The sequence below is a fragment of the Xiphophorus couchianus genome, chromosome 6, assembly GCF_001444195.1.
Source record: "Xiphophorus couchianus chromosome 6, X_couchianus-1.0, whole genome shotgun sequence".
Taxonomy (NCBI): Eukaryota; Metazoa; Chordata; class Actinopteri; order Cyprinodontiformes; family Poeciliidae; genus Xiphophorus; species Xiphophorus couchianus.
Window position 1 is genome coordinate 6,777,986 of NC_040233.1, and position 27,815 is coordinate 6,805,800.

Below are 27,815 nucleotides of genomic sequence, written 5' to 3' on the forward strand. Positions count from 1 at the left end.
AACCTAATGAAATAAAGGAAGTTGAGACTATGGAGCGTACAGCAGGACGACAAAACAAGACAAAAGATCCTTCTTCACTGCTGCAGAGTATGTTTAAGGACGAGGAGCAGCTAAGCAGCGTTTTAGAGTCGAGTTGAAGAGCTAGCTCACAGCGGCTTTGTTGGGGCTTTGCGAAGAAGCTGAAAGGCAGAGCCAAAAATAAACAGCTTAGTTCTTCACTCTGACATGCTGACTTTTAAAGATATCAGGGTACAGTTTCCTGTCTGCAGGCTGCCGGTGTTATGCCCAGAAATGCATGCCTGCCGAGAATTGCATCCCCTGTCGCGGGAGCGCGCATCGCTCTAAACTCTCGTATATTGATGAGAAAACGGACTGAAATATGACCGAAGAGGAAATTTTTGAAGATATTCGTAACATTATCACGTTTCTTAATCATGTAAGACATAAAACGGTGGGTTTTATTTCGCAGATTAATTGAAATAAATACGGTTTTTATAGCTTTATTGAAACATCTGAGTCGAACGTTTTTCAGTCAGTGTCTGATGAAAATGTTCTCCGCAGATGGCTTGAAATTCCCCGATTTTTCTTTTGACACAATGGCTTAAAGCATTACAAAACAGAAGCCCGTTGTGTAGAATATTTTATATCATCCTTTACTGTCTAGTCTATTAATGTAGGGGGGATGATTTTAATTTCTGAGCCTGCCAATATTTGTATCCCCTGTCTATTGTCCTGTTATGAAACTTTACAGAAGTAGCTCAGAGAACAAGTGTCATTACGTAGAAAAGGTAAAATCCCTCTTAACTCTTTATTTCTCCATTTTAGCAGGGGATGCATTTTACGGCAAAGCCTATTATTAGCCTGCCAAAATATGCATGCCCCCTCTATTTTCCTCAAACATTATAATATTGATATGAAACTTATACCAGCAGTTCATAGAACAAGTGTGATTATGTAGAAAAAGTTATTCCACTCATTACTCTTTATTTCTCCATTTTAGCAGGGGATGCATTTTACGGCAAGGCCTATCATGAGCCTGCCAAAATATGCATGCCCCCTCTATTTTCCTCAAATGTCATCCTATTGATATGACATTCATACCAGTAGCTAAGAGGATAAGTGTAATTATGTAGAAAAGGTAAAATCCCTCTTGACTCTTTATTTTTTCAAGCTAGGAGGGGGATGCATTTTTTGGCAATATCGAATTTGAGCCTGCCGATATTTGCATGCCATACCTATTTTCCCCAAATATCATCCTATTGATATAAAACTCATACCAGCAGTTAAGGGAACAAATGTGATTATGTAGAAAATGTTATTTCTTTATTATCGCTATTGCAAGGATACTGAAGGAAATAAATCTGACAATGCATCTTTGCTAAATGTAAAGCATGCACAAACCATTTTTATTTTGGTTTAACATAAAAATTAAATCACTTTTTTTCATTAATTTCAACAAAAGAATATTCATAACAAAAATTTTTGGAAAACCAATTAAGTCAACAAAAATTATGTCACATGTTTAAACTGAAAATCCACAGAACTGCAGTCATTAACGAATTAGATTGGTACAAACATAAAATCTATAAACACATTGCACAGCAGTAGTCTGTGTCGGTTTGTGGGACCTTAATGCAGCCTTGATGGTACCACCAGTTGCATCTGTCACATGTGATCTGTAAATAAATAATACAAAATGGTCAAATAACAACATAAAGAATTTTTTTTTTAGTTCCTTATCTGTTTACTGAAGGTGATATTGGGTTTTGCCAACATAAAGCTTCTTCTTAATTATCAATATATGATTGGTAGAACTTTATTTGAGGAGATGACAGCATGTTCCTGACATGTATGGAGGTAAAAAAAATTCTAGGACCACAAGCAACTGTGTTTAATGTTTTACGACTGTACTTAAAAAAAAAAAAAACTTAAGCTACTTCCCACTTACCTGCCTTGGGTGTTTATTTATTTTATTATGATTTATTTTTGTATATCTACATACTTTGCAACTATTTTAAGGATGGTATATGGTTTGCTTGAATTGATTTTTCACTGCATTACATTGTTGTCTTACCCACATGTGATCTTCTGTGTCCTCACTGCCACAGTGTCTGCAGAGTCTCCACTGACTCTACAGAAAAACAAACCGCATCTTTAAATCAATGTTATAAAATAATCTTAATGGTATTTTTTTTGCGTTTTTTTTTTTTCTTTTAAATAATTCCATTTGTTAGTGTTCTTTTGAAAGTGGAACAATAATCCTGTAGATCTCAGTCGTCTAATCATCCCTTTTTGATAATGTCTGGTCTCATAAACAAATACAAGTAATAGAAACTGTACATCATATTGGCATATTAGGCAGGCGCACATGGTGTCTGTTTATTCATGAATTGAAACACACATGTATTCAAGGTATTTCTGGGATTTATGGTAAAAGAAAGCATCACTTAGTGTTTACCTTTTTATAATTTTCTCCAACTTAAGCCACTGAAAGTATAAAAATGGCATTCAGAAAATTTTAATATGTCTACATATATATGTGTATACATCTTGTGAAATTTGTCATTTTGTAAATGTTAATTTTATGAAAACACAGTAATGAATATAATGGTTCACATAATACATCTCATTCCAGTTTTGTACTTTCACAAACTGCAAGTCCTTTTGCTTATTAAGTTACATTAAAGCTACTCAAGAAAAGTGTAATTGTATCCTAGAACAATTTTAAGTTTGTTGATTATGTTTTTTGCCTCAACAGTTATTGGGCTGTGTTATGTGTAATTTATTTATTAGAGATCAAGGCCAGGTGTATTGAAATGTTCTTCACTAATTGAATTTGACATAAACACTAGCATGATTGTACTTCACACATCTGCAAAGTTCAATATTTTAATATTTCTAATTAGATAAAATAGCTGACCTAACACAATTTTTTTGTGCGTGCATGATTTTACACACAACATAGTATCCCACACACATAGGAACTGAATAAAAAATATGTCAAAAGATACCTGATTCTGAGAGAAGTGTGGAAGACATGTTGAGTCTCATGGTATTAACAGCTTCTGCTGCTGATGGAAAGTTCAGGTCCTTGTTTTCCAGTATGCACTCTGCAAACTGTAAAGGCAAATATATTTTTTTCAAAAAAGAAAGAAGAGTAACAGCGGACTCATTACAAATACAAAATATTTGTCAAAGTATTAGATTGTCATATAGAGGTCATGACATTTATGAATAATTTAACATTTTTGCTATACTTATTTCAGACTCTTTCCATTGTCATTAAAATAAATCAACCATGTAATAAAGCAATATAATTCATAAACTACATTATATTTCAGGCAGAAATGCACAGTTTAAGTTGTTAAGCCAAAGCTGTTCATCATCTTAAAAGTTCTACTCCTACAAAATAGCATTAGATTAATGGCAATGTGATTATTAGAAAACCACTTTCATATTAATCTTTTTTTCACAACATCAAAAACGTAAACAAGCATGTATACCAATATATTGATATATAATTCTATCTATCTTCAGACATAGATAGATATACATGTATGTGGAAAGAGACAGAACAGTACACATAAAGGTTATATAAATTGATTTGTAAACAGACAATGTTCTACATTACATAAGAAATATAAGTAATCATAGTCAAGTATATACAGTACAGACCAAAAGTTTGGACACACATTTGTGTCCAAACTTTTGGTCTGTACTGTATATATGTATATATATATCCATCCATCCATCCATCCATTTTCTGTTCACCCTTGTCCCTAATGGGGTCGGGAGGGTTGCTGGTGCCTATCTCCAGCTACGTTCCGGGCGAGAGGCGGGGTTCACCCTGGACAGGTCGCCAGTCTGTCGCAGGGCAACACAGAGACATACAGGACAAACAACCATTCACACACACACTCACACCTAGGGAGAATTTTAGAGAAACCAATTGACCTGACAGTCATGTTTTTGGACTGTGGGAGGAAGCCGGAGTACCCGGAGAGAACCCACGCATGCACAGGGAGAACATGCAAACTCCATGCAGAAAGACCCCGGCCGGGAATCGAACCCAGGACCTTCTTGCTGCAAGGCAACAGTGCTACCAACTGCGCCACTGTGCAGCCCTATATATATATATATATATATATATATATATATATATATATATATATATATATATATATATATATATATATATATATATATATATATATATATATATATATATATATATATAAAAACATAAAACCACGGCTGCCCAAATCAGTTTGGACAGTTTGATTTCACAGAAGTTTGATTTACTTGGAGTTATATTGTGTTGTTTAAGTGTTCCCTTTATTTTTGAGCAGTATATATATACTGGTATATATATATATATATATATATATATATTTAAACAGCACTTACTTTAAGCGCAAACACACCACATGAAACCACATCTTGCTGGATGGCATGTTATACTGTTTCACATTTCCACATTGACACTTTCATCCCTTTGCTTCTCATAAATGTCCTTGTTGAGAGGATAAAATGTTAAATTAACATTCTAGTTATCCAATTATGACATTTTTTATTATAATAAACAATAATTGTTCTTGTTTTTCTCACCTTGTTACTTCCAAGCACCTCTTCACATCTTTTTGGGACTCTCCAAGTGAGTTAAGGAAACCTATTGTTATGAATATTCTTTTGTTGAAATTAATGAAAAAAAGTGATTTAATTTTTATGTTAAACCAAACTAAAAATGGTTTGTGTATGCTTTACATTTAGCAAAGATGCATTGTCAGATTTATTTCCTTCAGTATCCTTGCAATAGCGATAATAAAGAAATAACATTTTCTACATAATCACATTTGTTCCCTTAACTGCTGGTATGAGTTTTATATCAATAGGATGATATTTGGGGAAAATAGGTAGGGCATGCATATTTTGGCAGGCTCAACATCCATATTGCCAAAAAATGCATCCCCTGCTAACTTGGATAAATAAAGAGTTTAGAGTGAAATAACTTTTTCTACATAATCAGAGTAGTTGTATGAACTGCTGGTATGAATTTCATAGCAATAGGATAAAATTTGAGGAAAATAGATAGGGCATGCATATTTTGGCAGGCTCAACATCCATATTGCCAAAAAATGCATCCCCTGCTAACTTGGATAAATAAAGAGTTTAGAGTGAAATAACTTTTTCTACATAATCAGAGTAGTTGTATGAACTTCTGGTATGAATTTCATAGCAATAGGATAAAATTTGAGGAAAATAGGTAGGGCATGCATATTTTGGCAGGCTCGACATCCATATTGCCAAAAAAATGCTTCCCCTGGTAACATGGAGAAATAAAGAATTAAAGAGGGATTTCACCTTTTCTACATAATCAGAGATGTTCTATGAATTACTGGTATGGGTTTTATATCGATAGGATAATATTTGAAAAACATGGAGAGGCCATGCATATTTTGGCAGGCTAATAATAGGCTTTGCTGTACATGCATCCCCTGCTTACATGGAGAAATAAAGAGTCAAGAGTGAAATTACTTTTTCTATACAATCACACTTGTTTTATGAACTGCTGGTATACATTTTGTATCAGTAGAATTATATTTGTGGAAAATATATAAGGCCTACATGTATTGGCAAGGTAATAATTTGCTATGCCAGAAAATGCATCCCTCTGCTAACTTGAAGAAATGAAGAGTTAAGAGGGACTTCACCTTTTCTACGTAATGACACTTATTCTCTGTGCAACTGCTATACGTTTCATATCAACAATAGACAGGGGATACAAATATTGGCAGGCTCAGTCATTAAAATGCATCCCCTCTACATTAATATGCTAGACAGTTAAGCATGATATAAAATGTTCTACATAATGGGCCTCTGTTTTGTAATACTTTAAGCTAATATGATGTTAAAAGAAAAATCGGGAAATTTCAAACCAAATGCGGAGAGCATTTTCTTCAGACACGGACTGAAAAACGTTCGACTCATTTGTCTCAATAAATGTGTAAAAACCGTATTTATTTCAATTAATCTGCGATATAAAACCCACCGTTTTAAGGCTGACATGTTTAAGAAACGTGATATTGTTACGAATATCTTTAAAAGTTTCGTCTTCGGTCATATTTCAGTCCGTTTCCTCATTAAAATGCGAGAGTTTAGAAAGATGCGCGCTCCCGCGACAGGGGATGCAATTCTCGGCAGGCATGCATTTCTGGGCATAACACCGGCTCGGTGACTTGTGCCATATTAAAGTTATCATTAGCCGTTTTTGCTTCAAAGGAGCTAAACTGGGCGAAATGAAGCAAAAATAGAGGTGCAGTGAAAAATGAGTGCAGCCTAATAACAAAACATTGTAGTTCCAGGATTGTATGTTTTAGGGTCACCACTTTAAATACGGAGAAATTATTTATTTATTTTTTCTGCTTTTTTTTTTTTATTTTAATGATAGTATCTAAGCTAACGTTGCAGTTTAAACTAGACATGCTATTCCAGCTAGCTAGCAATAGCAGTAAAGCTCAGCAGTTCACTTCTGTCCATTTGTTTCTGTTTTGTCACAAAGTACAGCAAAAACCAAAACGCCTTTAGCTTTCAAAATGCTGGGGCTAAAAACAATTACATTAATCAGTGAAAAAGTAGCTATGGTTTAAAAAAAAGAAGTTTTTTTTTCTTTTTCTAGAAGTGCCCATTTAATTTCACAGTTATTTTTGATAATGAAAATATAATGCTCTTTTAACATAAACAACACTGAGCTAAAAAAAAAAAAAAAAGACAGCATACAAATCTACCTGCAGAGTATATAGTGTATACCTGTATAATATACTAAACTAACACTAGACTGAGTGCTTCTTCTATGTTAAATCTCTTTGGGATTTGCTGTTGAATTTCTATTTTCAGGTTTCAAAATGCTGGAGTGCATCAGGGGGTTTCTAAGTCATATTAATAAGTTGTGGAAAATAATCCTACAAATCATTAACAGTTCTACAAAATTTCTTAGAAATGCCCGTATACTGAAACAGTTTTTCAGTTACTTATTTTATACACTACACGTTACCATTTGTTAAGCTAAGTTTTGTTCATAATGAAGACAGTTAGCATCCAAGTTAGCGATGCAGTTAATGTCAGTTTGGCCAAACAATTATGCTAAATATGTGGCCTCATTACTAAAAACCGATGCTGTTTTTGTCTTGGAAATCAGAGCTCAAACTTGGGAATAATATTACACGTTGATGGTAGCATTTTTCCCAAATGCTGTCAAACATTTGGAAAACAAAGAGTTAGCTTCCAAATTAATGCAGCTTTTCTTTAAATAATGCTAAAAAAAAAATTCTGACTACATCTAATGTTGAAGCTTGAGTCCTTCATTCAAATTGTTTTTCCTTTTTTTACAAGACATTGCAAGGCTCTAATACCTACGTTAGATCTTTATATTGAAAGGTACAAATAAAAAAAGCACAAATTATTAACATTTTCAATTATAAAAAAATACAATTATATATTTCTCATATGTTGTATTAAACATATGAAAAGAAAACTTGATGGCACTGAATGTAAACAAAACAAGAGTAGCGCGAGACCTAATTCACATGCCAAAATCAATTAATAACTTTCACTTATGTCACAGTCCCTTGCCTTATGATATACTTATTATCCTAGTTGTTGCATTTTTCTACCTTTTGAGTGTCTCTGAATATAAAATTCCTTCAGAATATCAACAAAGCATATATGAATGTTTTGAACTAATAATAAAAACCAGTGAAAGTGGATGACATGGCACCTTTTTTGTGTTTCTAAGACAATTAAGTTTTTTTCCATTAGGTTTTAGCAATTAGCTGGTTTGTTTCTCATGACACAAGATATTTTAATATTAATGCACCATTCTAAAATTTGCTGTCATATTATTGACAGTTTTCCGCTTTAAAAATGTTTTTTTTATGGTTATAGTGAACGTTGACACTGCAAACTGTGGCAGGCTGCTGCAACGTTTAATAACCAAATCAAATATCCTTTTCTTTATGTATCAAACTAAAAATCTGCAGGAGTTTTAAGATCAATATTGTGTTAGAGGTTCAGTCCTCCCAACTAGCCAGCTATGTTTGCATATAGGCTACCTTGGGCCTATATGCCTATACCAGCAGCAGACATTACACACAGTAAGGACCTGCCTATAGATACAATTAACGTCTTTGTTGTTTTTGATGATAAACTTTTGATTTCTCTTCTTTAAACAATTATTTTTAGCACAAAAGCCATGAAAAAGAGGAGTCGAGAGTCCAATGTAAAGTACACGAAAGAGGCCAGTGTGTTTAAAATGTCTCAGATTTAGTCTGCATTGATAGAAAGTGGTTTTTAACTTCGACTAGAAAGAAATGAAATGTGAAAACCTCTTGAGAGTCTGGTGATCGTGCGTGCTTCAAATAAAGCACCAGCGATGGTGTAACAGACTGGTTCTGCAGTGCCATCTGGGAAGAGTCAAGCAGAATGGACCTGCGAGACTAAAATGGCTGCCATCCTGACCTGTGGTGCAGTTTCCCTCACGGCCACCAGAGAGCAGTCATGACCCTTTACAGGTCAGCAGTCTGGTTGCCTGCAGGACTGAGATAAGCTAGAAATAGAGATAATTAGAAATGAACTCATTTCAACTCAAATGACAAACATCTTTTATTATTTTTCATCTGCTGGCGATTAGTTTCTTGCATGTTGGACGCTTCAGGTCAGGAGTGGTCTTTAATGAAACCAACTTAAAGGCTCAAAGTTGACTGAACAAAAAAGAATTTTTAAAATATTAGTATCTGTACAACCAAAACAAAAAGTTCAAAGATGGTTGGAGAATCCTGTTCGACAACAACGCTAAGAAAATTCTCTTTTATGCGTTTGGATGATCATTTCCGTATTTGCCGGATGCACGCGCATGTTATCTGTGATAGCAGATTGTAAAAGGTCCACGTACAGCAGCCATGGGATTGGCTGATTGGATTATTGCAAGAGAAGGTAGTCGAACAATTAAGTTCTTAGCAATGGCGCTTTTTTTTCTTCTTAAAAGGAATTGTCAGCGCGCCAGTGTACAGCGCACACTGGTTTTAAAAGTCCATATCTTGTTTTTGACCCATTTACCGGAACTGTCACCACGCCCAGAGGGAAACACCAGCCAGACTGTGCCTGAGTGAAGGCGATCGATACGAGCCAGGAGGTGTTTCTGACTGCTGCCAATCAGCGCCACATCTGCAGTTATCAGCCTCACCGGCAGGGAGGACGTCTGGCTCAATTCTCAAACATGATTTAAAACAACAAAGAAGCACTTTTGCTGCAGAAAAAAAAAAAACAACTCGAACAATCAGAGGTTCTTCAGTGGTCCATTTATATTTTTTTTTTGGAGCAGTTGCAATCTGTTTGAGGCAATAGAAAGATTCACAATTGTCTTTTTAAAACACATTTGGTCTAGCAACAAAAAAAAGAAAATAAAAAAAGGTCACTGACATTGCATCTCCGTTATAAGTCAGGTTTTCTGCCTAAGGATCACAAAAGACATACATAACGTCAGTTTCCAGATGCTCACTAACAAATACGGCACATCTGTTGATCATCCAGTGTGTGTGTGTGTGTAGGGGGGGGGGGGGGCAGCTTCGTTCTGTGTGGCGTTTTAAGCATTGGAAGATGACCTCTAGGACTAATAAAAGAGCAGTGGGTAGGGCGGGGCCAGGGTCTGCCGGTCAGCTGATTCAACGCAGCCTTTTGTCACTTGATGACAAAAAAAATATACTCATGCATTCATGGGATGCAAGTTTTTCACTTTGACATGAGGAGGTCAGCTTATAAAAAGTGCATTGTTAGAGTACTCACATACTTTGACTCTGTTTTTTTTTCTTTTGCAAAATTTTTTTATCATATAACTATAAGCCCCAGTGTGATTTTATCAGGATTCATAGTTTGTTGCTAAAGCGGAAGAACATTTTTCAGCCCACTTTGCTTTGATTAACCCTAAATCAAATCCTGCTCTGGTCAGAGAAATTGAAGCAGTACTGAATGTTTTGGTAAATAAGTGAAGAAAAGAAACCCACTGTGTGAAACACGGTGGTGACACGTCATGCCTTCACCTTCTAGCAACGCAACAATCCTTTGAATACAACTCGCTTCAGTTCAACCCAGCTTTTTTTTTTCTTTTTAATAACAAAGGGAAACCATGAATGGTTTCACATTTTCATGTATTAACATGGCCCAGTCAAAGTCCAGACGGAAAACCAATTAAGTATATGTGGCAAAACCTGAAAATTGCTGTTCACAGTTGATTTCCATCTGTGACCTTTGTTAAATGTAGATCAGGGGTGTCAAACTCCAGTCCTCGAGGGCCGCTGTCCTGCAGTTTTTAGATGTGCCACAGGTACAAAACGCTGGAATGAAATGGCTTAATTTCCTCCTCCTTGTGTACATAAGTTCTCCAGAGCCTTAATGACCTAATTATTCTGTTCAGGTGTGGTGCAGCAGAGGCACATCTAAAAGTTGCAGGACTGCGGCCCTTGAGGACTGGAGTTTGAGACCCCAAGTGTAGATGCTGTGGGGTTTTATGGCGTTGTCAGACCAGCTCTTTTGCAAATAATGAGCAAAACTTCCAGTGTCTAAATGGCAAAATCTGGTATTGACGGCTTTCCTACAAAGTGCAGTGCAAAAGAATCAAAATCTTACCGAGTACTTTTTGTCAAGTTGCTAGTGCGATAGCCTAGAAAACTTGAAATATGGCAAAGCAACTTTACAAATAACTTCTTAGCAAGAAATAGAAGCTTGTTTCAAGTCAATAATTGCTCAATATTGATGAAAACGTGCTAGCTCCACTGGTAGATTTTTTCACTTACAAGACATTTTTCCCCATGTAATAAGTAAAATAATCTGCCAGAGGAACTAGTACTTTAAAAAAAATCCATATTAAGGAATTATTGACTTAAAACAAGCTTCTGTCTTGCTGAAAAGTTATTGTAATGTTTTGGGGTTTTTTGCCATTTGCAACTTTTCCAAGATATTTCCACCGGAAACTAGGGGAAAAAACACTTGGTAAAATTTTGTTGTTTTTATTTTGCAGTGTGTTGACTGCAGGGGGCTAAATGCAAATGTCTGCCACACTTTCCAGATTTTATTTTAGTAAAAAACAAAATAAAAAACAAGATGGATTTCTTTCCTTCTCACTCACAACCCATCTATCCAGTGGAATCCAATTCAAGTCCATTGGAGTTTGTGTTGCGCGGCACAACCAGTATTAAAGAAAGGTCCAACAGTGTGAATACTCTAGCAAGGCTGTGTAGATATCCAGAGTAATCCGGAGATGGTTTGTGCACCGTTAAAACACCGACACGTTGGTAATACTCAACAAATGTAGCACCTTGTTGGCTTGAATCAGCGACAACGTAGATCCCTGGCGCCTGGGCTACTCTCCTCCACATAGCAACAACGTTACTACACAAAGCTGACAATTTAGTGTGTTGACAAGAAAAGAAGATGTGAACAAAATGCCTACATGTAGCTGTTGTTTTTTTTTTTTCGTTTGTTTGTTTTAACAAGTCTTTTCCCGTTACTGTTGCTGCTATAAGTGACATCCACATCTGCACATAAAAAGTATATATTTGCATTTATATAATATATATCCGTACTCTATTAACAGATTTGTCTACCATGAAATTAGAACTGCCACCCATCTCTCAGAAAAGTTTTTTTTTCTTCTTTGTTTTGTACTTCAAACATTGACTATTTTACAACACAGAAATCAACTAATTTTGTACAACATCGGAGCGAGTGAAGCTCTGCCGGGGCCCCACTGTCCCTCAGTGGGGTTTTACTTTTTTTTTTAAACTTTATTTTTTGTGTGTGTGTGTGGGTGGGTTTTTCTTCTTGTTGGTGCAAGTTAGACAATTTTAATTTCAGTATAACACAGTTAAAAAAAAACATAAAAACAAAGCATGTACAAACTAGCATAGTCTGAACCGAGAGGCTGTTCAGCTGAACTTGGACCCTTTGACGCACTCCGTTAAGCCCAGGGGACGTTATCACGCTTGTTTGGCACGGTTATATACAACAACGGGTGACGAGTCGTTCTGAGGAAGGCTCTTCCCCTAAACGACACAGAGCGGGGATTTGCGACGTCGAAGCGCAAAAGCTAGCCTATAAAAGCGAAAGCGAGTAGAGAAGGAATGGCGTGTCAGTCTCTCTCTCTCTCTCCGGCTATTCCTGGCAGCGGTACCGTCTGCTAACAGCAGGGCAGTGAAAGGAGCACCGTGACCCAGCAGTTCATCTCCAGTGTTTCACATTAGCGACAAACAGACGACTGTGGTGTGAGATTTGAAGCGCGGCTATTCCGTGTGATGCCAGGTTATCAGGTGAGGCTGACCCAGTGGCAAAAAAAAAATAAAACAAAACAACAAACTAAAAAGGCCAGAAAAGAACATGAGAAATAGTGCAATGTACAGTACACAATGCATCTGCGTCAACGTACAGTGGGACATCAAATACTATACACGGAAATTTAAAAAAGTAGAAAGAAACGGACAAAAAAACCAAAACCATCAAAACGTTTCCCGTTCGTCAGCCCAGAGAAGGAGACACCTCGCTGAAGCCCAAACTAAAAGTACGAGTGACGTACTAAACGTCTGACAGCTCTGCCTCTTGTGCTTCACGTTACTACAAGCCGTGTTGCTATAGCACATATTTACAGACGACCACTTTCACCGTGTCCCTCTTTCGCCACCGTCCTTCCGATCCCCAAAGCAATCGCCAACCCAAACCTTCCTCCCTTTCTCTTCTCCCTCCCTGTACCCCGTACATTCAGACTCTCTCCTCATGTCTGTCTCGTCCCTCAGGGGTACGAGGTCTTCCTGCTGAGCTGAGCACTCTTTGAAAACACTTCTTGATCAGAAACGCAACACATGAACAAAATGTGTCCGATTGGTGGTGTGCATGCACATGCGTGGCAGCTCTTCTTCCCGTCGGCCCCCTCTCATGCCGTCCTCAGACGTCTCTGAAAGGAGTGTGCTGTCCCAATGTCTCCGTTCTACTACTCTGTCCTCCTCTTCCTCCTCCTTTGTCTTGCTATCTATAATGCTACTCAGAAACTACAGGGGAGAGGGAGAGGAGGGAGGCAAAATGTCCTCTCAGCTCGAACTCCAAACATGAACCGTCCCTCCTTCTCCCCATCATTTGTTTTGTCCTCCTCCGTTCCTCGTGTCCCTTCAGACCCAAGAGTCCGGTGAGGCTGGGTAGTGGCTGGTCTCATAGTTGAGCTCGCTGTAGGGTCTGGAGGCCGAGTAGAAGTCTACATAGTTGCCAGTGGACTTTAGTCCCTGTAGGTGCATGTTGAGGTCGCCCTGCGGGGGACGGCCTCCCGGGTGGACCTGGCTGTCGTAGAAGGCCTGGTCCTCGTAGTTGCTGCTGTCCGGTGGCGGGGGGTTCTGGAAAGGAGGATAGGGCTCTGATGGTAAGCCTTGGGAAGAGACCTGGAAAGAAACCAAAGGTCAGTCGTGAGAGGAAGCAGTTTGTCCTGCAAACAGAGGTTCCTGTTGCTCTCTTCTTGGCACTCTTCTGTACAGGAAAAGATTGTGGCGCACACAACCGTTGATGATGCCTTCCCAAAACATGATCCAACCTGATGGAGGCTCTCTTTACCTGTTAGCTTAAGCAGACTCTAGTAATTATTTCTCTTCCAGTTGGCTATCAGAGGAAAGAGGGTGAATCTAAATGGACTGAAGTTTTTCAGATTTGCATTTAAAACCTTAAAACCACACATCGTTGTGCTTCTGTTTCACTGTTATGCGTTACTTTTTATTGAGCTATTACATAAAACTCCAGTCAATACATCAAATCTTTAAGATGTTGCATGGTGACAGAAGTTTGACAGGCACTAATACTCTTGCACACTTTGTGGCTTTGATCCAGATTTCCTCAAGCAAACTGCTAACATAAAAAATGAAAAAAGACTTTTGTCCCTCCCCCCCACCAGCTTTTACAATCTCCTAATGACACAACTTTTCTTTAATTTTTTTACTACGAACAAACAAATTAAACTAACTCAATGAGAAGCAATTAAAAAGAAACTGCTGCAAACTGCAGTCCTATAAAGAATCACGGTAATAAGTAATGTTGCCTCTTTATAGTGCAGGCCTGATAAAGTAAGAGAAAGAATTAGAAACTCTTGAGGACTGCAGTATGCAACCTTGGCTTGAAGACTGTTTATGCACTGGCTTGTTAATGTTCTGGCACATAACTTTGACCAACCTAAGCTGATAAGCAAGATAAAGTTAACACTGCATCACCATCACCACGCTTCATGATTAAATAAATTATTATATCCCAACAGTTTGGTTTTTCATGAGAGGAAGCGCTCTGCTTACAATCCTTCTAAACGAATCGTACCTAATTTTTGTATTCTGTCGAATTGACAAGAGCTTCTGAAACAAAAAGACTCGTCTTACCTGGTTATACTTCAGATCATCAGTAGGGGACACATAGGCTCCTCTGTGCAGGGTTGAAGATCCACCTGTGATCTGACCTGGAGGCACCAGGGGGAGATGTTTGAGCGACAATGGCACAAAACAAGTAAGAAATTTTGAGTTTAATGTTCTTATACAAGCGCCTTGTGTGAAAAGCATGTCTTTGGTTCTGTTGTCACTCTGGACTTAATGGAGAACCCTCCATACTGTCTCCCATTCACCCATCTGGGGATGGAAGAACAGGGTTTCTGCTGGTTTCACCAACTCAAATTTAAGATGTTAAGACCATTACGAATGGAATTTACGACCCATATCTCCACAGCAACGTCACACTTCATCCAGCCAACTAGAGATAAACTGGAACTTAGCAAGTTAGCTAGCTACTGCATCTAGCTAGCAAGGCTGGTAGCCTCACCCGTCCAGAGTCGCATTTAATGTAGATGTCCACATTTTGACTGACAGAATAGTTCGTAGAGGAGAGAAAAAAAAAGATAAATAGTCCTGTCAAAACAAAACTTAAGACTTGTAATTAATGTATTTCAGGCCAACTTACTTTAAAAAAAAAAGAATTTAAGACATTGTATAGCCTTGACTTTACATACTTGAATTTAAGGCTTTTTAAGGATGCTTGGCCACCCTGTAGAAAGACTTTGAAATGCCAGATGTGTGTTTTAGAACGGGCTGTACACACAGGTTCCACCTGTTTGTCGTCTCCTCACAGGGGATTTTCCTGCGCGAATCCTTAGAGACTTTGTTCCCTCGATAAACACCAGGAAACGTAGCTCGGCTCGACTCAACTAACACAAGCCACCGTTAAGGGCCACGAGTCGAGGCTCCTTCAACAGAGAGCTGAAGCTGTGGGCCTGTAATCCTGAGTGTGTGTGAGAGAGAAACTCCCCGGTTTACTCAGATGGGAGAAATCCTTTGTGATGCCTGCACTTTGTGATGCCTGCAGTGAAGGTCGACATGAACGGGTGTCCAGAGAGTGAACTCGAGGTCCTTTTCTCTTCGTCGCCATTTTCTTCAGGAAAGGTCTCATGATCATGGATAACAGAACTTAATCAGTTCAATAATAATATTGCAGAATCAATCAATCAGCAGAAGCTGAAGAAGTTTTTATGTTTGTTCATAATTTGGTTTGTGTACATCTTACCAATGTTTGATTGTGCATTGCTGATCAATTATGCTTGTAGTTTAAAGTCATTTGCTATTAACCTTTAGATGTTCTAATCTATGGTTGAAAATCGAAACATTAAGGAACATAAAGAAAACATCCAGGTGTTTTTTAAACGTGCGGCAAGAATTAGGCCAGTCATAATAAACAATAGCTCAATTATTTGCATGATGAACTAAAACAAGCTCAATCATTTCCATTTCCATTTGATTGAATTTCGTTTTTCTCTCCTGATGACCAAAGTCTTCAGTCTGTTGCTTTGGTCTCACCTAGCCCCTTGCTTGAAGGACAAGTTTGTTTACAGACTTCATAATTCGTTTTACTTGTTGTTTCTGGTTTTATTTTTAAACTATTTTGGTTATTGAAAATGTCTTCCAGTTTTAGTGTCAAGTGTTCATCAGAATTTAAAGTTTACTGATCTTTGAAAATGCGTTCTTGGATTATTACGGCGTTACCATGACATTACGTGAAAATGGTCACAATACAACAATATTATCGTTTATTTCGATAATTTCTGGGACAATTTATCGTCCAGCCAGATTTGTTGCCGTGACAGGCCTAGCAAGAATCATTCAGGTAACGAATGGAAGAGAGACTGACAAATAGATGGATGGATCTACAGTATATGACTGATAAATTACACAATATTATCATGTTACTCTCTCAGAAATAAGATAAGTTTCAGTTTGGAGTCCAAATGGTTTTATTGTGTAGATGTAAAGTAAAGATGTCTTTGCAGAAAGCTTAGCTTAGCTCGCCCTCCTTTGCCTGGAGCTTCAGTCAGAGCACAGATGTATAGTCAGAGCTGATTCTCCAACCTGCTGGTTTCAAAACCAGTCACCCAGAAAATGCTCAAGCTTTGCTGCACACAGGCAAACCGACAGACACATGTAGGCCGACTTTCTTCCTAAAGCCTTTAACCCCACGGGGGAAACAGTGACAGATATACAAGATGGGATCCCTACCCGTCATGGCGTCCTTCCGGGACGTGTGCTCGCCCTTGTTGCCATGGAAACTGGCATTGCCGGTAGACTCGTAGTCTGCCTTCCTCTCCTTCAATGCCATCATCTCTCTGGGGGACGCGGGAGCACTCACTACGCACAAAAAAAAAACCAAACCAAAAAATCAACACATGCACACACAGAATATATTTACTCTTTTATTTCAATATACATCAGGAGGTGAGAACAAAGGAAGCAACAAGCATGGATGAAACATTCTGGAGACCTCTCACGACTCGCACTTCTTCCTTTCTTTGTAAGCTTGGCCACTTGGATTTACTTGGTTTTAATCTAAGCTAACAAACGGAGATCTGACCAACGCAGGCGGATTTGTCGGCACCCCCCGGTAAATCCGGGCGAATATCCATGAAGTAAAATGTTTCATAAAGCCAGCAAGTTCTCATATTCAGAAGTAAAGAAAATTCCCAACCGTTCATTTGAGTACGTATGTTCATCTTCTGATCGAAAAGATCACAAGATGCAAAATTATTGATCCTCTCTTAACGATTCCTGTAGCAAAATATGTTTCGAATCATACATTACTTTGTTGAATCAAATGAATATACAGATGTAGACAAAGATGTGTTAAACGCCTTTAAAAGATTCTGATTTCATGGCAAAAAGCATCATCCGACAATAAAAGTTTTTGAAAAAATACAAACTTTAACTTAAGTACATTTGAGTTCATTGAGTACAACCTATCCAGGGTGAGAAAAATCTCATGTTATTGGATAAAACGTTTCCCACAAAGTAACTAGTGGTACAGTTACTGGTCGAACCGTCTGAGCAGATCATCCAGAGTTGTACATTTTCTTCTTTTTCGTTCACCAGATACTCTATAAAATTTGGATTTAAGACGGTCATGGATTTTGTGTCCGCTGAACCATTTCAATCTGGAATTAACCATTACGTTTTGTTTCTCTGTCTATACTGAAACACCCAGTGAGGAACCTTTTACAAACTTTTTTTTTAAACCAAGTTCGCAATGTCATACAATCCAAGAGGGTTTCCAAGTTCCTTTGGAAGAGAAACAGACCCACAGCATCACAGACCTAACTTGTCAATTATTCCTTAATATGAATGAAAAGAGGGTTTTTTTTTTTCTTCCCTCCCCACTTATAACAACACGTTCCCATGTATTAAGTGAAATAATTTGCCAGTGGAACTCGTACTTTTTCATTAATACTAAGGAATTATTGACTTTAAACAAGCTCCTGTATCTTGCTGAAAAGTTATTTGTCAGCAAGTTATTTCAAGTTTTATAAAATATTTCCACTAGAAATTAGACAAAAAAAAAATCATTTTTTTGCACGGACAGAAGTTAATTACAAATATAAATGAAAAGTTGAATTAAACATTGGACTTCTTTTCAGTGTGACATTATGTTGATGTAATAAAAGATGATTTTTTCCCCCCTCCTCTAAATCTTTACCGGGGGTGCAAACGCAACACATTCCTCGTAGCCTGTATGTCAGTTTGTTGTCACTAATATAACCCCTATTTTTTGGATCCCAGCTATGTAAACACCGAGTCATCTCTTCCATCTTTTTCAAACTTTATCGTTCCACTGTATGGCGAGGACACACAGAAAAACATCCATCGGTTCAGAGCCGTTGGATGGTGATGAACACATGGTTTGGTCTAATGTACGCTCCGCTGTCAGCAGCTTTGCACATAAAAGCAGCTTCACTTTATGCCACTTTATGTCTTCAGCATGCATTAATACGGTTAACATTGATCCATATGCTCAGATGCAGTGTGACTGTCAGTTTCTGTCAGTTGGAGCGCTCTCTCTTTCCTAAAGCTGCCGACACACAAAGACACTCGTAGCTTTCTGTGAGTTTGGAGGACCATCTGCAGAAAGCTTGTAAACTGAGACAAAAAAAAATGAAAGCTGAAATTAGCTTCCAGATCACAAAGTCTCACTCATTGTGTCACTCTATTGCTCGACAGGCTCAGATTAATGCACAGTGTTTCTAAATACAGATCGACTAATGACACCTGAAAAGATGACTTAAGAATAGTCGATTTTAGCAGCAGCTCCGCTTTACTCTACAGGTGACAGATTTCACCTTTTCACGCGTGTGTGACATCAGCGACGGTACACCCAGTGCCTTCATACAACTCGATCTTTTTGTGGCATCCCAACCACAAACCTCGTCTCTTGTTATTGGGATTTTACAACAGACTGCAAAAGGCTGCATCATCGTGAAGCGCGGATATTATTTGCACAGAAAAACCTGGAAAGTGTGATGTGGATTTGAACTCCGCCTCAGTTTTTCCTTCCCATCAGGAGAGAATCAACTTGAATTTATTTTCAGATCAAAACAAAAGTACGTTTAAAGTTGGATTTCCTTGATGACAGGAATATCTTAGCAGCGGGAAATCATTCATCCTACGTACGCAGCGACATGCCATTTCTCATCTCTCTACATGGTCTCCTTTTCTCTCTATGTGTCAAAATGTGATTGTTGACGTCTTTGATTTTCACTTTCATAACTAAAAACGTTATTTTGACGACTGGTTTGTTCCATATGTGGTTTTAATTCTTCCAACATCGTGCACATCTGGTGAAACAACAGAAAAGGTATTTGAAAACGACCGACTGTTTTACCTGTCACTTTAAATTTAGGTCAGTGCTTGAGATTAAAGTAGAATTTAATCCTTCATTTTTCAAAGGAAATATTTCTCCATGACATATGCATCCATGAAAATTCTACAATATTTATATATTATTGCTGTAGCAGTGTAGTAATTGTTGCTTTCTGGCTTTAAATAATCCCCACAATTCCTCTAAGTGTTTGTTTCATCTTGGCAGAAAAGCGTGGTTAGAAGTTAAAAACCAAAATCATACATGGCTTATAAACAGTTCAAGGAAAAGCACAAAAAAACAACACAGAGAAATCTGCTGTTGGAAAGCAAGTCTAAAGTTATGTGGAAAGAGGTGCGCTGCTCAGACGAGTCCAAGACTGAAATTTTTTCCGTACGTGTGAAAAGCTACAGCTTATGGTGGAAGACTGACCCTGAACACACCATCTCCCATGGTAAGATATAGTAATGGCAGCATCATGCTGTGGAGATGTCTTTCTACAGCAAGGGAATCTGGAGGAAACGTGCAGAACTGTGAAAGTATTTCAAATTTAACAGCAAGAAAAAGTGATTCAACAAAGTATTGACTCAGAGAGGCTTATTAGAGGATATAAAAAAAACTTTGGTATCACTTCAGAAATGTTTATGACTGTTGTCATGAATTGTTATTTGGTAAATAATAACATTTTTAATGCAAAGTTGCATTAAACGTTGCATAGAAAGTGTCAAAATTGTGTCATTCTGTAAATAATGACACTTTTAACACTTGATGTCCTAAGTTTAAAATGTCCGCCTGGATATTTTTGCTCATTTCAATGTTACGCAGTTCTTTAAATGTCCTGTGAGTAAATATATTTGCCCATTTATCCACATCAACTGGAACTTTCAATATCTAGCGAGTTATTTTCACAATTTACCGTCTATTAAGAGAGGCGCTCAGATTAATTTCACTCCCTGCTACAGTGGGGGTGAAATTACCGTAATAACCCGATATTGGCTGGAAAGCTCAACGTCTCCCCTTTCAGAAACCGTTGGAGTTTTTCACATAGCGCAAAGTGTGGCGGAGTTACAGCACGGGATTAGTTAGAGCGCCAGAGCTCCATTTAGGACTTACAGGGTTAAAGCAAAGTTGGATTAAAACCTGCATTAAAAGTATCATTATTTACCCAATTACTCTTGACGACAGCAGTCGAAAACCTTCATGAAGACTCCTCCATGTTTATGACAGTTGTCACTCTTATGCCCACCCCTTCAAATAAAGTGTTACCAGAACTTTGTAGATTTTAATCTCGTACAAAATCAAACACAACAACAACAAAAAAACAATAAAACAACCTTCAGATAATTTTCCTTTCAAATCCAATAAAATGATTCAAAATTTGTGGCTGTAGCAAAACAAAATGTCCAATCTCAGGGGTACGGATTGTGTCTGCAAGCATCGTTTCCAGGCTAATTTAGCACACAGAAACACTTTAAACTTGAAGTTTGTCTCTCTGGTTTCACAGCCTGAGAGCAGTCTGAAAAGATCAGAGATGATGAACATTGTCAGGAGCTGTCACCGTCACCACCATCATCATCCTCAGCCCAACTTCTGTGAGACTTCGGTGGCTCGTGTTATTCAAACCCTTCCGCTGACAACGTGGAGGACGGGGAGCGTTCTTAATGGACACGAAGCGCGGATTTTACTCGACAGCGCCGTGCTGTGAAGACTCGGGCTGTGATGGAGCGGCGCTCCTCTGACCGGCGGGAAGAAGGATGAGGGGCTTCAAGAGGAGAGGACGCAAAAGAAAGGGAGGCGTGGAGACACCCACCTGACCGGTTGTTCGGGGAAGTCCGCACCGGAGAGATGGACGGCGTGCGAGAGGAGGAATACGGCCGCTGTCTGTCCCGCTCTATCGTGGAGGAGGAGCCCACGAAATGGTACTGCGAATAGCCGTCCTGAAAAGAAAAGAAAAGATGGGACGGGACGGGAAGGCGGTTTGCAGTTTTATTTTCAGTGTTTCAGTCTGTCGGTATTCATCACAAACAATCAAAACAAAACAACTTCCAGAGACAAAATGGCCGCACCTTCTTGTAAAGACTCCGGAGGTCTCTGTACTGCCACATGCTGTTGAGGACTTGCGATGCCGCTTTCACCACTTTGGGACTATGTCTGGGAATTCAGCAGAGAGCAAAAAGACACAGCGTAAAGCTCGACTGTGTTTTTGTTATGGATGAAAAAGATTCAGAAATATCAGCCAAACAAACAAACAAAAAAAAGCCTTAGCACCTTCAAAACAAAGACGTGCTTTCCGTCTCTGTTGTCTCCTCAAACTGAACCGACGCGCTGACAGCGTGACTGCTGGTTGTGATTGATTAATTGGCCAACATTTCAATCTGCTTTTCTTCTAGGTTTTCACTCAGCTGACTAATGGCTCGGAGTTTAATTGGCTCGTGTGGCCTTATCGAAATTAGACTTCATTTCTCTGAGACATTTCGGTCGGCGTTATTATTTTGGGTTTACGTGAGGGCAAACCATTAATCAGAGAGAGAGAAAAAACAAACACACACATGAAACCTGGTAGAAATCACCTTTATGTTCCGAGAGTATCTCTAAAGCACTGTTTTTAGTTATAAAACAAAGTATAGTGTTTATAAGGTTGGTGTTTTAGAGTTTGACATTATTTTACTTGTCCTTATGGTTAAAATGATAATTGTTCTAGGCGTCACTGAACATATTTTTCATCTACAGTGCCTTGGAACAGTAGTTTTCCACATTTTGTCATGTTCTAAGCACAATCATAAATGTATCTTATTTAGAAAGCAGTAAGAAGACCCTTTACCACGTAGATGGCAAAGCAAATGTGGCCGGAAGAGGTGGAGGCTGCACCTGCTGGCAGGGTGATTGCAAGCGGGCCAATAGCGCCAGAGGGCGCTCAGTATAAAAAGTAGAGGTGAGCTCCAGTCTGACGTTGTTTGCTGTTGACACACCACGCTTCCGTGTTGAGCTGTCTGTGCGCTGAGTACAGGTGAGGTTGACTACCTGCGTATTTACAGCTGCTTATACATCGTAGTCATGTAGAGCCTTTTATCAGCAGGAACGGACGGGCGTATTTACCTCCACATTGATTGTGGGTGAAGTGGTTCCTGCAAAAACAGTGCCAACATTTGAGCGTTCCCATTTGGGTGCAAGTGTGGAGAGCTTGCTAATTGGTAGGTGGAATGAGTGACAAATCTTGTTTTTATTCTTTTATTTTAAACTGTTTTATTATTTAGGAATCTCGACTGTCACACAAAGCTGCTGCTTTGCCTGCACCAAGTCACTGCTTACTTAGCGGTTGCGAGAGAGAGACCGGCTGCCGGGGACACGCCCCCCCCACCCCCTCTTCCGAAATCGAAACAAGGAGCGGCTGATCGCATTCATTTCGGATTGGATTGGACTGGGTTGCTCATTTTGCTGTGCCGTCGAGCATAGGGATTTTATGGGTTTATTTTGACATTTTTATTTCTTTTATTGCCTGTAGTTTTAACAAATTGTCTTTTCTTATTTTTATTTTCTAGACTACCGGTGGTGCGCTCGGGCCCTGGATGCGGCGTCCCTTTTTGGTGTGACTGTAGTGATCAATACCAATAGGTGGAGGAAATTACAAGGAGTGAGTGACTTCACGGGTGTTTGTTTTGATTTCTTTGCTTTGGAGCCTACCATCCAGGACCTGGCTGTATCCACCGGTAAGCCTATTCGGATTTGTTTTGTGAATTTTTCTTTTGGTTCAGATACAGGTATTTTTTTTTACTCTGTCATAATAAATTATTATTGTCTTGAGGCCTGTCTCGCTTTTTTGCAAAACCGGACCTGTGTCCCTTTAATAATTCCTGGGTGAAAACCCCGGGTGGCGTTGTTGGCAACAAACGACATTGTATTGTCCAAATTACGGAACGCCACACAAGCATATGGAAATTGGTTTGCTCACAGAACAACAACAACAAAATAATTAGAACTTTTTGGCCAACATGCAAAGTGTTACGTGAGGTGAAACACGATGGTGGCAGCATCAGGCTGTGGGAAACAGGAAAACTGGTCACAGTAAACGTTTTAGACCAAAACACATGGATGCATGTCAGTGTGATGACAAACCGCAATGTGAACATCTTGAACAGGTGTGAATACTTTTGCGAGGCACAGTTAGCATTCTGTTTGGCCTTACAGATTCTTAGTTTCTCCTGGATAAGTTTATAAAAAATAACCTTTGTGAAATTAAGGGAATTTAGGGCAATTAAGCTACTTTCTAATCCTCAAAGTTCAAATCATTTTAATGATAACTATTGTTAATTTAATCAATTTCAATCAATCAAATTTTATTTGTATAGCACATTTCAGCAGCAAGGCATTTCAAAGTGCTTTACATCATTACAAACACAGAAACACAATGCAACATAGAATCAATAATCAAAACACAGCATTAAGTCAAGTTCCATCAATAAATTTGTAATTGATTACATTTCAAATACAATCCTAAACAGGTGGGTTTTTAGTTGAGATTTAAAAGAAGTCAGTGTTTCAGCTGTTTTACAGTTTTCTGGAAGTTTGTTCCAAATTTGTGGTGCATAGATGCTGAAAGCTGCTTCTCCTCGTTTGGTTCTGGTTCTGGGGATGCAGAGCAGAACCAGAACCGGAAGACCTAAGAGGTTCTGGAGGGTTGATACAACAACAGCAGATCTTTAATGTATTGTGGTGCTGAGCCGTTCAGTGATTTATAAACTAACAACAGTATTTTAAAGTCTATTCTTTGAGCTACAGGGAGCCAGTGGAGGGACTTTAAAACTGGTGTTATGTGCTCTATCTTCCTGGTTTTAGTGAGAACGCCAGCAGCAGCATTCTGGATCAGCTGCAGCTGTTTGATTGATTTGTTGGACAGACCTGTGAAGACGCTGTTGCAATAATCAATACGACTGAAGATGAACGCCTGGATGAGTTTCTCTAGATCTGGCTGAGACATTAGTCCTTTAATCCTGGAAATGTTCTTCAGGTGATAGAAGGCCGACTTTGTGACTGTCTTTATGTGGCTCTGGAGGTTCAGGTCAGAGTCCATCACTACTCCCAGGTTTCGGGCTGATCGCTGGTTTTCAGTTGTAATAACTGAAGCTGTGCATTGACTCTAGATCTATAACTCTAGATCTATAACTCTAGATATATAACTCTAGATCGTTCCTCTTTAGGTCCAAAAATAAGAACTTCAGTTTTGTTTCTGTTCAGCTGGAGAAAGTTTTGGCACATCCACACATTAATCTGTTCTAAGCATCTGTTCAGTGATTGGATGGGGTCAAAGGTCACCTGGTGACATCGTAATGTAGAGCTGTGTGTCATCTGCATAGTTATGGTAGCTAATATTATTTCCTGTTATAACCTGAGCTAGTGGGGGCATATAAATATTGAATAAAAGGGGTCCTAGGATTGAACCTTGGGGTACCCCACATGTGACCTTTGACCTCTTTGATGAAAAGTTTTCAATTGAAACAAAGAAATCCCTGTTCTTTATGTAGGATTCAAACCAGTTAAGCACTGGACCGGAGAGTCCGACCCAACTCTCCAGTCGATTCAGTAATATGTCATGGTCAACACTGAGGTCCAACAGAACCAGCACTGTGGTTCTGCCACAGTCCGTATTTATATGGATGTCATTGAACACTTTTACGAGGGCGGTCTCTGTGCTGTGGTAACCATGGAAACCAGACTGGAAGGAGTTAAAGAGGTTGGTTATAGTTAGGAAGCTAGTTAATTGTTTACACACAGCTTTTTCAATAACTTTGCTGATGAATGGGAGGTCAGAGGTCGGCCTGTAATTCTGCATTAGTGATTTGTCCAGATTGTTCTTTTTTATAAGTGGTTTGATTACTGCTGTTTTCAGAGCCTGGGGGAAAACGCCTGATGAGAGCGATGAGTTTACTATTTGGATCAGATCAGAAGCAATAAAAGGCAGGACTTTCTTAAAGAAATGTTCTAGAGTTATAGATCTAGAACATCCAGACAGCAGGAACTGGAGCTTAGTTGACTTATAATTTCCTGTAGGGTTTTATAATTAAGTAGTTGGAATTGGGTCATTTTTCCTGTATTTGTTTTGTTTGGGCACAGCATTGGTACTGACTTTATAGTGGATGTGCAGATTAATCCTCTGATTTTTAAAATTTTCTCTGAAAAGAAGCTGGAAAACTGGTTGCAGGCGGCAAAACATTGGAATTCAGGCGGTAACGTCACAGGAGGGTTTGTGATTCTGTCAACTGTTGCAAATAAAGCTGGAGCATTATTAATGTTTTTGTTTATGACATCTGCAAAGAAAGCCTCTCTTGCATGTTTTAGTGTTAAATGATAGTTACGTAGTTTTTCTTTATAGATGTCACAATGAACGTGGAGTTGAGTTTTACGCCATTTTCGTTCTGCCCTACGGCAGAGTTTTCTTGCAGATCTAACTGTTTGTGCATTTCTCCATGGAGATTTCTTTTTATCAGACACAACCTTCATTTTAATTGGGGCAATGGAATCAATGATATCTGAGACTTTAGACTGAAAATCATTTACCAACTTATCTACATCATTACAGCTTAAGGGTGAGGAAGAAGAGTGGATTTGATTAAAAGTTTCTGCTGTGTTTTCAGTGAGAGAACGTTTTGTGATGGTTGCTGTTTGTCCAAGTGGGTTAAAAGATAAAGATCTTTCAAAGATAACAGGAAGTGATCCGACAGGGCGACATCAGTTACAGAGACATTGGAAATATTCACACCCTTACTGATAACCAGGTCCAGTGTGTGTCCTTGAGTGTGTGTTGCTTGTTTGACATGTTGTGTTAGACCAAAAGCAAGCTTTTTTGCCCCTCTGTCTTGGGGGTTGTCAACATGAATGTTGAAATCACCAACAATTATTAAACAATCATAATCAATACATATAATAGATAGAAGTTCATTCAAGTCAGTAAAGAAATTTTCCACAAAAGTTGGAGTTTTGTATAGAGTTACAGTCAAAGTTTGTTTGTGGCCTTTAACCTCAATTCCAAGATACTCAAAAGAGGTGAAGTGACCCAAAGAGATTTTACTACAATTTATGGTATTCTTAAATATTGAAGCCACGCCTCCTCCTTTTTTGTGTTTTCTATCCTCACTGAAGAAATTGTAGTTAGGAGGTGCAGAATCAATTAGTACGATCGGTTCATTATTATCATTCAACCATGTTTCTGTCAGAAACATAACATCGATATTATGCTCAGTGATGAAATCATTAATTAATAGAGCTTTAGCACAGTGAAATCTGGTATTTAAAAGAGGTAGTTTAAGTGACTTGGAGGCCAAAAGTTCTTCAGTCTGAGGTTCCTTTAGGCAGGGGAACAGTCTGATGTTTGAATTAGGACAGCTGTATTTTATATTTCTGATTTTTGTAAATTTTCTTGTAGTGATACGGACAGGTAATGTCCTGTTTTGCTGTGCCGGGGGGCCAGACACATTCTGGAGGAAGATATGTGTAAAGATAAAATCTGGACCCCGGCCTCAGACCTCAGAAACACAGAGTGGTGGATCCTCTGGGAAGTTAGAGTCAGGTGGCTTAAATGAAGTGAGGTCTGCTACGTGAGCGCTAAGGAAAGACGTGCCGAGGAGAACCTGCTGATTCATTCCACCTGTAAATTTAAGAAACTCCGGTCCAGAAGACATTTCTTCATAGGTATCTTGTGAATCCTGTGAATGAGTGGGTGAGCAGAGAGGGAGGGGAGAAGGAAAAAGGGAACCAGTCTCTCTGTCTCCAGTCGATGTATCAGCTTGTTCTGAAACTGTTTGTTCCTGATAAGCCGACGGTTCCTTCCTAGTCAGAAATCCTTGAGCCTGTTCTACTGAAGCGATGATCACGTTGCTGTCCTTGTTGATAAAATGAAAAAGATTTGCAGTGAGTAGCTTTGTCCCACGTTTATTAAGATTGCGCTATTTCCTATATAATCCGCAGCCTCCCGTTTTTATTTTCTTTTTAAATCTGCGATATATTTTCACCTTTAGGAAGGATTTTCACTCTCAGCATGTATTTGAACTTCTCTCTTTTATTTACTTCAGCGCAGCTCACAGTTTTTAACAAATTGTGTAGCTTTCGGTGTACTTCTAAATCTGCTCCTTAGTCGCATCTTTTCGGGCCTGCTACTGCCTCTAGTGGCGAGGGGGTGGCAACACATCTAATCTAATTACGTTACCAAATCCTCCTTCATCGGGGCATGCCTTGGAGCCCAGGTGTGAAATAATTAGAAATAAATGCTGTAGATGTATAACATTGTGTGCAAGGAATCCATATGGAGGCCAACTTTTAATATTATTGAAATAAATCAGCTTTTTGATTTACTCATTCGAGATGTGGACATTTACAATTATTTAAATCAAGTTCTGAATAACTTTTTTTTTTATATAGAACAAATGTGAATGTGTTTTATTTTGCCGGTAATTATGATATCCTTCTGGTTTGATGCACCAGTTAGTACTGCACTTTGCTTTTACTTTTTATGTGTATTCTGTCTGTTACAAGTAACTTTTACACACAACAGAGGAGATTGTTTTAAGTTAATAATTCCTTAGCATTGATTTTAAAGA

The 27,815-nt window shown here is 38.6% G+C and overlaps 1 protein-coding gene and 2 long non-coding RNA genes across 11 annotated transcripts in view; 1 reads left to right on the forward strand and 2 right to left on the reverse strand.

Annotated features, from left to right (window-relative positions):
- Nucleotides 1-1,699: 1,699 nt before the first annotated feature.
- On the reverse strand, nt 1,700-4,445 carry LOC114146576 (uncharacterized). The gene is made up of 3 exons (XR_003595916.1): nt 4,408-4,445; nt 3,012-3,117; nt 1,700-2,131 (listed from the first exon to the last, which is right to left on the reverse strand). It is a non-coding gene; the product is annotated as an uncharacterized LOC114146576 (long non-coding RNA).
- A 7,433-nt stretch (nt 4,446-11,878) lies between these two features.
- ctnnd2b (catenin (cadherin-associated protein), delta 2b) overlaps nt 11,879-27,815 on the reverse strand; it is a 169,037-nt gene continuing 153,100 nt past the window's right edge. For 3 of the 9 annotated variants that reach the window (XM_028020776.1, XM_028020774.1, XM_028020778.1), the window contains exons 20-24: nt 21,294-21,387; nt 21,038-21,164; nt 16,602-16,730; nt 14,445-14,521; nt 11,879-13,469 (exon numbers count right to left, since the gene is read on the reverse strand). In XM_028020776.1, coding sequence (XP_027876577.1) covers nt 13,206-13,469; nt 14,445-14,521; nt 16,602-16,730; nt 21,038-21,164; nt 21,294-21,387 — 691 coding nt within the window. In that variant the 3' untranslated portion in view covers nt 11,879-13,205. Of the gene's footprint in view, nt 13,470-14,444; nt 14,522-14,551; nt 14,688-16,601; nt 16,731-21,037; nt 21,165-21,293; nt 21,388-27,815 lie in introns of those variants that run through there. The other 6 variants (XM_028020771.1, XM_028020773.1, XM_028020772.1 and 3 more) reach the window with 3 other exon arrangements.
- Nucleotides 22,082-23,029, forward strand: LOC114146575 (uncharacterized). Its single transcript, XR_003595915.1, has 2 exons — nt 22,082-22,418; nt 22,482-23,029. It is a non-coding gene; the product is annotated as an uncharacterized LOC114146575 (long non-coding RNA).